Source organism: Drosophila erecta, unplaced genomic scaffold (genome assembly GCF_003286155.1).
Source record: "Drosophila erecta strain 14021-0224.00,06,07 unplaced genomic scaffold, DereRS2 tig00000126-arrow-pilon, whole genome shotgun sequence".
In the NCBI taxonomy this organism is placed as follows: Eukaryota; Metazoa; Arthropoda; class Insecta; order Diptera; family Drosophilidae; genus Drosophila; species Drosophila erecta.
Window position 1 is genome coordinate 877510 of NW_020825209.1, and position 13219 is coordinate 890728.

Sequence of the window (13219 nt, forward strand, 5' to 3'; positions counted from 1 at the left end):
TAATGGTTAGTTGCCGTCATCGTCTTGGTACTCTTAGTGGTGGGTACTCACTTCGCAGTCGCCGGTATCGCTGTTGCAATATTTGGAATGTCCATTGCACTCACAAGGCTTGCAGATTCCCAGATAAATGCCGGCCTCCGGTTCGCGGGCATAGCCAGGAGCGCACTGCTCACAAGATAGACCCAAGTAGCCCTCGGGACAGCGGCACTGTTCAACTTCGACGGCACGGGCAGTGCCCAGATTCGTGGGAGTGGCCACATCCAGAGACACCTGTCGCAGCGCGACCTCCTTGGTGCTAGTGGTATACGTGGCCTTTATGTAGATGGCCTTAATATCGCTAAGGGCCATCAGAACGTGCTCACGGTTGGCCACAACTTCGTCGTCGCGCTGCCAGGCACTTTCCTTGATTTCCACGGAATAGGTGTTGGCCACACCGGGTACAAACTGTGATTTCCTATAATGGATGAGCCTTACATCCTCGCCACTCTTGATTACCACATCTGGGGCACTGTTCCGGGACATAATTCCGTTGGGCGGGGGACTGTAGCTTAAGGTGTATGTCAGCTTGCCTCCATATGCAGAAAGCTTGTTTCCCAAAAAGGCGGCTGGCAGACTCCAGTAGAGCGTATTTCCAGCATGGCTAGCCGATCCTACAAACCTCAACTCCTTGAGATCTGTGGAAATAGATACAGGTATGGTGCTTGGAATAAATTCCATATAGTTTGTAACCAAAGCGAATCCATGATCGGCGAGCGATCGTCCAAATGTGCTTGTCACTTGATCGCGATACCACGTGCTACTATCGCAGTCCGTGGCCACTCCGCTGCAGAAGCACTCAATGCAACCGGTGTAGGTAAACGAGTTGAGGTGGAAGCTCGATGGCTTGCAAGTGTCGCACTGTTCGCCAATTACGCTATCCTTGCACTGGCAGGTTCCATTGCTATAGGTGGAATAGGTGCCATACGCGTTGCAGGAAGTTTCGGGTATTCTGCGGCAAACTCCTCCCGCAGCCATTGGATTACCCTGGTATCCAGCGGCGCACTGTTCGCACCGCCTGCCCGTGTAGCCCTCATTACATCGGCAAGTTACTTCGCCATCCGGACCTTGTTGACAGCCGCTGGCAAAGTTATTGATGCCGGTTAGCGGACAAGGACACTCCTTGCAGGGCACACCACGACGGGGATCTCCAAAGGTGCCGGATGGACAAGGTTCAGGGATGAACGGCACACAGTGACCCAACCAAGGTCCACCGGGCTGCCTCACATAGCCGGAGGCGCACGACTCACACGAATCACCAACATAACCAGTTGGGCACGTGCACTTCTCCACGAGAGAGGCACTGCCCAGTCCCTTGTCGGCAGTGCCTGCCGAGTCCAGGGCAATATTTATAAGATCTACTTCGCGAGCGGTGCTATCCAGGTATCCGAGTCGAATCAGGATATTGTCCACATTGGCCAGAATCATCATGATCTCCTCACGCGAGGCCTTGCGACCATCGGGCTTTTGCCATCCACCAGGCACAAATGGAATGCTCACCCTGTTGTTTTGACCCGGCTGAGTGCGAACTCGATAAGTTAGCGTAAAGCGATTGCCAGTGATTATTACATCTGGGCCGTTGACGGGCCTTCCACTGCCGCTGTAGTTAACCTCGTAGCGCAAGTTTCCACCATACGACTTCAACTGGTTGCCCATGTACTCCGTGGGCAAGGCCAAATAGGGCGTCTCCCGGCCACTGAATTGAACATTGGTGGCCCTGAACTGAACGCCATGGAGCAGTGTAAGCAGATCCTGACCTGGGGCTGCCTCATTGATCACAATCTGGCGAATTGGACTCAGTTCAACACTGACAACGCGGTGCGACATGATCGGCGGATGGATGGCATACGTAAATAGGTTGGCGCTGTCGCAGGCTCTAGCCACACCGAAACAGAAGCACTTGACGCACTCCTCCGATTTGCGGGCTAACATATTGAAGAATCCAGCTTCGCATACATCTGTACGCACGGGGGTCACGGTAACAATGGTGTCCGGGTTCACAAAGTGGGTGCCGCGTGTGTTAATAATTTCGCACGAGTAAGCTCCACTGTCCTGCGGCCTCATGTCCGGACAACGGAGTGTTCCAGTTCCACCGTAGCTCTTTGATACGCACTTATCGGGCACATGACCCCAGTTCAAACGCCACACGATTGTGGGAGTTGGTGTTCCGGTTGCCACGCAAGTAAGCTCGAGCTTCTCTCCCTCCAACAGGGCCACAGATTGCGGTGGAGGACGGATTGGCAGGGGTGCCACTGCGAGTAAGAGAGAGAGATTGGCATATATAGTAACCATAAATCTGAAGGAACATTTTGGGGAAATGTTGGCATTGCAATCGACTGATCAGCCTCTATCTAACCCACGAATACTTACTGCAACCAACTTCATCGGTACCATCCATGCAATCAGGAACATAGTCGCACTGGAAGCTCTTGGGTATACAATGACCACTGCGGCACTGGAATTCACTGTATCGGCACGGAGCGCCATTTGGCTCCGGATCGCAGGAGGCCTCATCGGAATTATCTCCGCAGTCATTCTCTCCATCGCATCGCCAGGTGCGATCCACACACTTGGAATTTGAGCACATGAACTGGTTGGGCTGGCACTTGAGACCCAAACTGCAGCTTTGCTCATCGGAGCCGTCCGTGCAGTCCGGATTTCCATCGCAGATGGACGTCTTGTCAATACATTCGCCGTTCATGCAGGTGGCCTGATACTCCGTACACGCTGATTCCGGACGGAATGCAGCATCGTTATCTGGTAGGAGCAGAGTTGGGGATGCGAAAAAATGTTATTTTTTTTGAGAACTCTGACGAGGTTTAATGGCTGGCCCAGCTTACCAATAACAAAGCCAAGCGGCAATAGGGGAATAAAAGAGTTATTTAAGATTCTTGCAAAATTCGATTCGGTCGGGAAAGTAACCAACACTTATGCTATATTGAGTGTTTTCTTCAAGGTTCGGTTTTTGAAGTGCTGGTTACCTCGTGGAGGCCCGAGCCAACTTTCAATGACAAATACTGGTATAACCCTACCTAGTCCGAAGAACTCTAGATCGATGTGCGGCACGGTTCCATATCGTATGCGATTAGAACGTAGCTCCTCGTACTTGTTTTCGCCCCAGGCTGCATTCACGGATGGAACAATATCTATTACCCTTAGCAAACCCAAGCCCAGCTCTCAGTCAAATTCGGCCTTCATACTCACAGCGTTCGACGTTGAGGTTTACGGTGACCTGCTGGCCGGGAATATAGCTGGCATAGCCCACAGCCTCGCAAACATAAATGCCGGCATCCTCGACCTGATAACGAGTATGAGTATGTTATACAACGTGATTTAAGCCAACGTGCAACGTGATTGAGTCTGATTAGAAAGAGACTTACCCTAATGTTGGGAATCTCCAGGCGGCCGTTGCGATCGGTGAAACCAGGTGGCAGAGGTCGTCCGCCGGGGCGGGTCCACCTGACCCTGGCGCGAGCGGGTCCTTCGTCGCGGCAACGGAAGGTGACCTCACGACCTGTGGTGCACAAGGGCTAATTAATTGGGTTCAAGTATGCATCGAACAGCAAAGACAAGCAAATAAAAAAGGAATACCAGGTTTGCGGAGGGCTAAATGCAGTATGCTTACGAGACTCAAAAGTTGATCGTAGTGGGATTTACGAATATGAAACTAGTGTACATTAAAGCAATTACTTTTAACTGATAACTGATATATCATATAGAGGGCCGTTGAAGGCGCTTATAGAACAATAAAAATAAAGAGAGGTATCAAATTTTGACAAGAACAAACTTTTCATACAGAAATTCCCACTCGTATCACACTGAAAAAGAATAATATTCATCTTAACAATAATCATTGCTATAAAGGGGTTGTCTAAGGAGATTGTGTTTGGAAAATTTCGACTCAATGTACAACTCCACTTGTGGCCAAATTGTTTTTCGTGCAATTTCGTAGTGCTGGTAGTGCTGGGATCCATGTGCTCATCGACATGTCTACTACATATGCATACAGTGATTGTAGTTAGGCCAACTTACCCTCCCTAATATATCCTGAGGTTTTTATATATTATTTGGTTTATAGAATTGGATTGGGTTAAGCATTAACGAGAACAGAGAACGGCAATTAGGGTTTTCCAAACGATTTTAGGTATCAGAATAACGAGATATAAGATTAAACAACGTCTCCCGGAACATTTAACAGACTCTCTTTTTTTTTGTTTTTTGTTAAATATTTGCAATAATAGGAGAAACAATGTGGCTGGTAATACTTACTCTCCTTGATGATCTGGCTGTCGGGATAGGTCTTGAGATTCAGTTGGTTCGATTTACGTCCATTGCTGCTCTCGACGGCTGTTTTGAAAGGATTGAAGATTGGTCAAAGTTAATCCGGTATAAAGTAGTTTATTTTATTGGTAATGACAGGGGTGCTCGGGGGATAAATAGTTTGAGAGACAGATGTGTGGTAGCCTAAGCCCTTGATCGCAGTTAGTAGCTACTTTGGGGAAAGTCAGATAGTTAATCATAAAACTTTGGTTCAGTGCCATCTTGGTGGGGTCAGTGGGTCACCCACTTACGATCAATATCGTTGCTAATTTGACCACAATCCGCCTCATCGCTACCATCATATGGACAATCAACGCGTCCATTGCATTGGAGAGCCAGCAAAATGCAGGGACCATTTTCGCATTTAAATGAGGTTGGCGGGCAGATGATTCTCAGCGGTGTCATGGCAGTGGTGCTAGTCGAGGAGGTGGTGAAAACTCCAGTCGTTCCCAGGCCTTGACTGACCTCTACATGGCGATGACCTTTTGGCATATACATATAAGCGAGCAAATGAAGCAGTGTTCGGCGGTGATGATGATGCTGGTTTCGTTGTCTATCATTTGGCGACCATCTAATGCTCCTACTTACCGCAATTTTGCTCATCGGAGCTATCCTGGCAATCGGTACGTCCATTGCATCGCACTGAGGAGCTCACACACTGGCCACTATTGCAGCGGAATTGGTTGGGCAGACACTCATGGTTTGCACCACAGTTGAGCTCATCGGAATGGTCACTACACTCGGGATAGCCGTTGCACGGAGCTGTATCCGCAACGCAGTCACCATTATTGCAACGGAATTGGTTTGCGTAGCAGCCTGTGGGTTAAGGTGAAAATACAGGTCAAGTTCATGGCACTCGCATCATTTTTGCTACTTCTGAAAGGTTAAGATCTATATCGGATTTTAAGAAACTTAAAGTATCAAAAATAGTGCGGAGCATGCAGTCGGACTTACAGCAAACTTAAATACCTATGTACTAACAATTATATTGGAAATCAACAATCTATTGTACTAGTACTTCTAAAAAAAATGTCTACAAAATAATAATGCTGAATAAATCCAATTATGATAATTGTTTATAGCTGTACAACTGCTTGGGCAAACTTAAAAAATATAATTAAATCAACTCGATGTTGTGTTCTTTATTAACCAATGCAGTTCTGCTCATCGGAAAAATCACGGCAGTCGTAGTAGCCATCACATTGCTGCGTTGCATTTATGCAAAACTGACGATCGAAGCAGAGGAACTCGTTATCCTTGCACAAGATGGCAGTACCTGTATAGGATATTTGGTTGGTGGTGTGGAGTTTTGGTGTTTGGTGTGATATTGTAATATTGGTATAGGTGTTGGTGCAGTTCAGTTCAGTGAAAGTGGAATATATAATACACGCAAAATCAAGAATATATAGTCACACGATCAAAAGCAGAGTGGAGAAAGCGTGAGAGATAGAGAAACGAGGTGAGAGACGAATAATAGAGAAAGAGAGAGAGAGATATTAGCAACTGAAAAAGCACACAAGTTATATGGATGCAATATTGGATACAATGTTTTTTGGGGTGCAACAAATGTACCCCTTGCAAAATCCTTATACTTAAAGTCAATTCAAAATGAAATCGGGAACATGTTAGCTCATATTCCGTACTCTGGCCAAAGCCCAAGACTGGATTCGTACAAAACACAATGACTGAACTCTGCATCTAACAAATCAAACTTCGATATATGCACGTTCTTGCAAAATGGCAACAGTGCTAATATTTACTGACATTGGTGCTGCTCAAAAATAGGCGCTGTGCTTATATGTATGTACGGATACAAAGATAAGGTGCTTAGAAAATGAAGAGACCTATAAACATATTGACTGCGGTCTGAAGATGAGGATTAACCAATTATTATCTCTTGCAGATCTCCACGGATCTGAGCCCACTACAATTTTGAAATTTTACGATCGCAAGCCCTGATCTCCAAATCAAAGGATCATCAAAGGAGGTGGGCGGTTTTGAAGGCGGAGACTTACAGTTGGCCTCATCGGAGCCGTCCTCGCAGTGCCTGTGGCGGTCGCATCGTTCACTTTCCGAATAACACCTGCCACTGGGGCACTGGTGTTGCGGACATGGCAGTGACTTCATGGAACACCCCACCTCATCACTGCCATCAGAGCATTCGGCGTGGTCATTGCATCGAACGGAGCGATTGTAGCACGACTCATCGCAGTAGAACTGATCCGGACTGCAGTCGCTGGGCTTAAGTCGGGTGGTGGCTATATGTTTAGATGGCATCGGATCGGAAACATCATGCAGGGTGCGTTTTTTGTGTGGTTTAATGGATGTGTGGATGGCGCGGCAAGAAAGAGAGACAAGAAAGCGTTGTGATTAAGCTCATGTCTTAGCTTGGCCAGCTAAGTCTAAGTCTAAGTCTAAGTCTATGGGCACATACAAACCTGATTCCGTTTGGAGAGACTTACGTTACTAGGGATATATCGCTGTTGCCGAGTGGTCAACTTGATCTCATTTTAATGCTTACGGATTATGATATTTTTAAGGAGTTAAGAAATGAGTGAGCTCGAAAACAAGACAAAAGGTGAAATAAATCGCCAGTATATCTTGTTTATGCAATGTGTAACCTAAAGAAAGAGGGTCAGTGGAAGACTTGTCTCGTTTACCAGTGCCAAAGCAAACGCTGAGGTCCTCATCGGATCCATCGGAGCAATCCTTATAGTTATTGCAATGCAACCTGTGATCGATGCACTCGAGATTCGCACATTGCCATTCATGGGGGCGGCAGGATTTTGGTATGGGATTGGGGCCCAATTTTGGTCGAATAACATTCACATTTTGTGTGGGATAATGGTTGTTGGTCTCTGTGGTGTTGAATGGTGTGTGTCGTGGATGTTTGGCGGTGATGTTGGTGTGTGGGTTAGCGAAAAGAATGGAACGACAAAACAAGACAAAACAATAAACGAATGCTAGAATGCTGCGTTGCAGGCCAAGTATAGCTTAAGATGTGGATAAGGCATTGATAGTTAAAAGAAAAGCAGTTAAATTGTAGCAATAGAAATTTGAAATTTGAAATTTGGATATTTTACTAATTTAAAGGGGAACGCCTCATTTAAGAAATGAAGCCAGAAGAGGCAAAGTCTCAGGCTTTAGTCTCAAGGAAGCACAGTCAAAGAGGAGTAAACTGGGAGGATAACAGGCTACAGGTTGGATTCTTTACCGGCGCAGTACATCTCGTCATAGCCATCGAGGCAATCGCGCTTGCCATCACACTTTATTCTCCGACTGACGCAAGTGCCGTTGCAGGCCAGTTTGTTAGGTGGACAATGTATCCTTGCTTGAATTTGGAAAGATAATTTCACCATGAGAACTCACATTCAAAGGACCAATACGGGTTTCTACTCGAGTCGAAGCCAATCGAATAAAAGTACAATCTTAGACCAAATCAAGCGTACCAAAAGCGAAGCGGAGTACTAACTATCTACATTCTTGGGTGGTGGTGGTGCATTCGGGTATTTGGGACTAGGTTCGAATCAGTGATTCCGGTGGCCCAGTTTGATGGACTTCTTACCGCAGTGACGCTCGTCGCTGCCGTCGCCACAATCGGCGATGCCGTTGCATCTCTGATTATCGGCCACACACTCGCCGGTGTTGCAACTTGAAGACGATGGGCGGGCGTTGAGTTTCGGTTAGCGATGTTCGACGATGAGTGATGGTCATGTAGTTCGAGTAGTATAGTGGATGATGTGGTTTATGTGTTGTGTCGTGTGTTGTAGAAGGAGCCATGAGACATGAAAAAGCAAAGAAATGATTATGATATGGAAGGAGAAGAACGGAGTGGATAGGGAGGGATGCGTAGGACCTATATATCATCGATATATCATCAATATTCTTTGATCAATTTTGACCTCGGTTTCGTAAGTATCAAATAAAAATTAATAGGGGCAAACTGTTTTCGCGACACAAGATACTAAGATACATTTACGTCGATTAATATACTTTCGGTTATTTCAAACTTGGTAATCGAATGGTATGTGTATGTGTATATGAATGGGAAGCTTTGGGTAGATGGGTAGTTTGTGGTCTTACAGGTAGGCGTCTTCCCGGCAGAAGGTGCAGTTGCGCTCGTCGCTGCCATCTTGGCAATTGGGAATTCCGTTGCACAACTGATCGAGGGGCAGGCAGTAGCTATCGCATTCGAACTCAGACTCTAGACAATGGTCTGCGAATGATGAGGTGAATGTGAGTTTGGGCGGGGTAATGGGTGTATGATATTGAGAGCAAGTGGGTGATTGGTTGATTGGTTGGTTAGATGGTTAGACTTAGCGGAAATAGCACCTGGAGCCATTTGGTTAGCCCCGATTCGGGGGACTTTACCTGTGTTAGGCTGACATTCGAACTCGTCGCTCATGTCATCACAGTCTGCATAGCCATCGCACTTCTTCTCTATCGGCAAACACTGACTGTCTTCACATTCAAACTCAAGGATATCACATGAATTCAATGGATTGTTGCCCGGTTCGGTGTCTGATTTTTTTTGTTTACATGTGAATGTGTTTTTTTTTTGTATATATGAAAAGTTGGAAAGATAAAAGATAAATGATAAAGATAAATGATCACTGGTGGGTCGCGCAGACAAGTCGATAGATTCGTAGTCAGGCGGATAGATGCAATTGCGACTAAAATTGTAGCACTTTGGGTTCTTGAAAAATGCCATTAAAGTATTACATCTTAAAGCAATAACACAGGTTTTATCTTTATGTAGACAGTAATTTTTCGTTGACATTTTTCGGGTTTCCCGGCCATTTTAGCCGCAACTGCAGATAGCTTTGGATGGTGAGTAGATGGAAGGAAGGATCAATGGATCTATGGGCTACCGTAGGTGTCAACGTAGATGCAGTTGTATTCGTCGGAGGCATCGGCGCAATCGTGGATGCCATTGCAGTATTTGTAGCCGGAGATGCAGCTTCCATCGCCACATTGAAACTGGCTCTCCAGGCACTGGACCCCCAAACGAGGCTTATTCAATCCTCCATTTGCTGGAGATCGGAGTTTTCAGAGGCGGGCGCGGTGTGTGGTGCGATAGCGGGGATAGCAGAGTATTACGTTTCAGGGTGTCAAAGTACGGGATAGATTTTTACACAGGATATTTTTTGTTTCGAACGAAGAGAGAACAAAAGAAAAAGTACAGTTAGCAACAAAAGTCGATACGTGGAGGGCGAGTTGTGAAATGGAGTAAGTACGGCGGGCTTGGCACTAGCAGTTAGCATTTAAGCCAATTGGAATTGCTTTCTAATCTATGTTAGCTTCGAACTCAGTCGTAATCATCTAGAGTGATATATGTATTAATTGAACCAAAAGCTTGTTAGAGGGCAGGAGAACTTAACGAGGATCGATGATGAGGAAGATAGCGATGAAAACAAATGGCGGGGCTCATGCTTTTAATAACTATTAATTTAAAATATACCCAATTGAAGTTATATGAAGTGAACTTTTTTTTTTTACGAGCCCTGAGTGATAAAGAATGCGATAGAGATGGTACTTACAACATGCACTCTCATCGCTGCGGTCGCGGCATTGAGGTTTGCCATCGCACACCTGGGATTTCGGAATGCAGCCTCCGCCGCGCTGGCATTTGTACTGAAGAAATCATGAGAATGGGTGTGTATTTCTACTGGCTTCAGAGATGGGTCGTTGTTTCTCGATCCCACCTGTGACAGCTGAGTATGTGTGGGGATGTGGGAGGTAGTGTTTATATCTACAAAGTGCTTATTTTGCTATCTTTCATAGTACTTAATTTGCTCAATTTAATGTCAAAGTATCAAATCGTTTTTAATTTGTTGAATAAAACCGCTTTCATTGAATCTTTTGGATCACATCAACTGTTCGCCTAACAAGCACTAAGTATATATATATTTTACAAGGGGCATGTGTGGTGGGTAGCTTGTATGAGCGGCCGGTGGGTGGTTGGCTCACCTTGTCGCCGCTGCACTTGCACAGAGCGTCGTCCTCGTCTTCATTGCTTACACAGTCGCTGGTGCCATCGCAGACGCTCTCAATCGAAATGCAATCGCGATTTTGGCACGCGAATTCGATGTTTTCGAGGCATGTCTGGGGTAGTTTGTCTATATGTGCGGCATTGTTTTTTTTTTTTTTGTTGGTTGGGGGTGTTGATGATGGGTGACACACAACAGGGCATATGTATAATCCCAATGATAATAAAACAAGGCATAACGAGAATGGAAAGAAAGAGAGGAAGCGTGAGCGTATGCATGGTTATGTACAGGTATGAGCTATATGAGGCATATCAATTAAAAGAGTTTATAACTTAAATGCTTAACTAACTAAATTGTAATTTGTGTGTGTGTGTGTGTGCGTGTGTGGTGCGCCTGGGATGGTTATAGCTAAAGTAGGTTTCTATGTTTCAAACGTGGCATGCTCTTTTACTTAACCCAACGCTTCCTAAACCATCAACGTGACTTAGATTTTTTAGGGTAATGTTACCAATTATCCTATACCAGTTATTAATCCATTTATGCGCGGTATATTATTGCAACAAAAGGTGGGGAAACGAAATTTTTTTTGGGGAATGTAATGGGCTTCTCTTTTTTTTCATTACTTATTTCTGTTACTCCCCAAGTATTTTGTTTCAACCAGTTTTTGTTGCAAAAGAATTTTCTCCAACCGTTACCCACTTAAGTATGCTACACTTTTCAACGATTTTTCAAGGACACCTACTCGCTACGCCAACTGTTGTTATTGGGTTAGAAGTCGTGGTCGTGGTGGTTGTCTGTTTCGTTGCCCATGGCCATCGCGTTGCTTCGGTGGCTCTGGTGGTATTTCGACGCTCCAGAAGATCTGGGCCCTGGGTGGTGAATATGGTGGAGATTGTGGCCAAGGTCAAAGGGCGTCGGGTGGTGGGGTGCCGCTGATACTGCTCGCAGGACTGCTCGTCGCTCATATCATTGCAGTGATAGAAACCATCGCACCGCAAATGCAACGGGATGCAAACATTTGAGGTGGTGCAGCGGAATTGGTTGCTAGCACACGGATTTTGTGAATTGGCCTTCTCATAGACATTACTTGGCTGGTACACATGGTACTCGTTGGTGTCCATTTCGTGCAGCCAGTCTTCGTGCTTGGGCGGTGGCCTCCGCGGTTGGTGGCCAATGGGTATGCCCACACTATCCTCCTCTTCGCCTTCGGCTGTTATCGTCCGGTTATTAATTTTGGATGGAGGTTTTACGATTTACGATACACGGCACATGAGACAACCGCATGCAGACCACGGATTTTGGGTTAGGGGTAGTATTGATAACACATGCATTTATGAAGTTTTGAAAAAGTCGTTGAGCCAATTCGTAGATCGTCGCATTTGCGGGTATTTTTCCAGAGTGGGTTGACGTGCAGTTAATCGATTAATTTTTGGGTATTCGGTAACCAAAACCAGGGGTTTCAATACACATTTTATCGTTTGGGAGGGGGAAAAGAAAAATAAAATGTTTAGAGTTAAAATCAAAATCAAACAAATATTGATTGACACAGACACTTCGATAAATGACTATCGCACAGATAGCGATAAAAGCGATATCAACGGAAGGGGCACACAGAAGACAGCTGACAAGAAGATGGTAAGTTGGAGATAGATACACAGAGAGAGAGAGAGAGAGAGAGAGAGAGCGAGGGAGAGAGAGACCAACACCAGTAATCGATTTTAGTTACCCACGAAGAGGCATAAAAGCAAAGCAGAACAGTAGTAAAATTTTCGATAACACGAAACGCTTACCGCAGTTAACCTCATCGGAATAATCGTTGCAATCGTAGATGTTATCGCACACCTGTCGCATTGGTATGCACTCCCCAGTCCCGCAACGGAACTCATCAAACCGACATTCCTCGCTATCATAGCCACCTGGCGACGACGATCGATATTTATCGATAGCACGCATTTGTTAGTGTTCGTTTTGAATTGTGAATGTGTTCGTTTCGGTGAGATGATGATGTGCGGTGGATAGGGATAGGGAAAAGGATAAACTTACCGCTTCTCCGCGGAGAATTCTTATAAACCAGAAGTAACGCTTTGTATTTTACTCACCCTCGCAGTAGCGCTCATCGGAAATGTCCTCGGGACAATCGATGTTGCCATTGCAAAGCAGTTCCTTAGTTATGCAGGTGCCATCGTCACACTGCCACTTGTCGTACAGACAGGCTGCATTCCCATAAGAGAAGCGAAACAGGGTAAAAAAACAACAAAGATACATCGATATTTATCGTGGATAATTTGTCCATTTAACCGAACACCTACGACAGCCCTCCTCGTCCGATCGATCGTTCGGACAGTCGGCCCGACCATCGCAGCGATGGACAATCGATATGCAGCTCAAGTCCCGGCACGTAAATTTGCCCTTGGGGCAGGTGTATCGCAGCTTGGGCACAACTGTACCGCGGGAGCATTAAAGGGAGATTCAAATGGAAATTGAAAGTGATGAGCAAATGGAGAGATGGTGAGGAAAAACGATGTGTTGTGTATGAGGAGTTGCCTTCCCGTTTGGGATTACTTAAGCCATTTCTACCGGCAACACTTCATAAAAACAGAAATATTAGGTGGTGGTGGTTGGATAGATGGTGTGCAGATGGGTGACTGATGGGCGAGTAACTCACTTCCGTCGCAATGCTCCTCGTCGTCGCCGTCGCTGCAATCGGAGTGACCGTCGCATTGCTGACTCACACTGATGCAGCGTGTGCCGTCGCGACATTGGTACTCCATTCCGCTGCAGGCGGCGGCTGTTAGTAGGTTGGGTTAGTGGTAGCGGTTAGCATGTTGTTGGGGTTAAAGGAGAAAAGAGAGATGGGGTTAGTAGAGCTCTTG

At 45.9% G+C, this 13219-nt stretch overlaps 1 protein-coding gene across 5 annotated transcripts in view; it reads right to left on the reverse strand.

Moving 5' to 3' along the window:
- Positions 1-13219, reverse strand: part of LOC6555753 (basement membrane-specific heparan sulfate proteoglycan core protein) — a 75937-nt gene that overhangs the window by 17380 nt on the left and 45338 nt on the right. For 2 of the 5 annotated variants that reach the window (XM_026982031.1, XM_026982030.1), the window contains exons 9-14: positions 4945-5172; positions 4306-4383; positions 3417-3550; positions 3241-3334; positions 2407-2793; positions 52-2288 (exon numbers count right to left, since the gene is read on the reverse strand). In XM_026982031.1, the coding sequence (XP_026837832.1) occupies positions 52-2288; positions 2407-2793; positions 3241-3334; positions 3417-3550; positions 4306-4383; positions 4945-5172 (3158 nt within the window). Of the gene's footprint in view, positions 1-51; positions 2289-2406; positions 2794-3240; positions 3335-3416; positions 3551-4068; positions 4084-4305; positions 4384-4607; positions 4839-4944; positions 5173-6371; positions 6615-7016; positions 7215-7570; positions 7688-7921; positions 8008-8439; positions 8573-8727; positions 8878-9227; positions 9390-9896; positions 9991-10326; positions 10476-11088; positions 11557-12136; positions 12263-13011; positions 13135-13219 lie in introns of all 5 variants that reach the window. The other 3 variants (XM_026982027.1, XM_026982029.1, XM_026982028.1) reach the window with 3 other exon arrangements.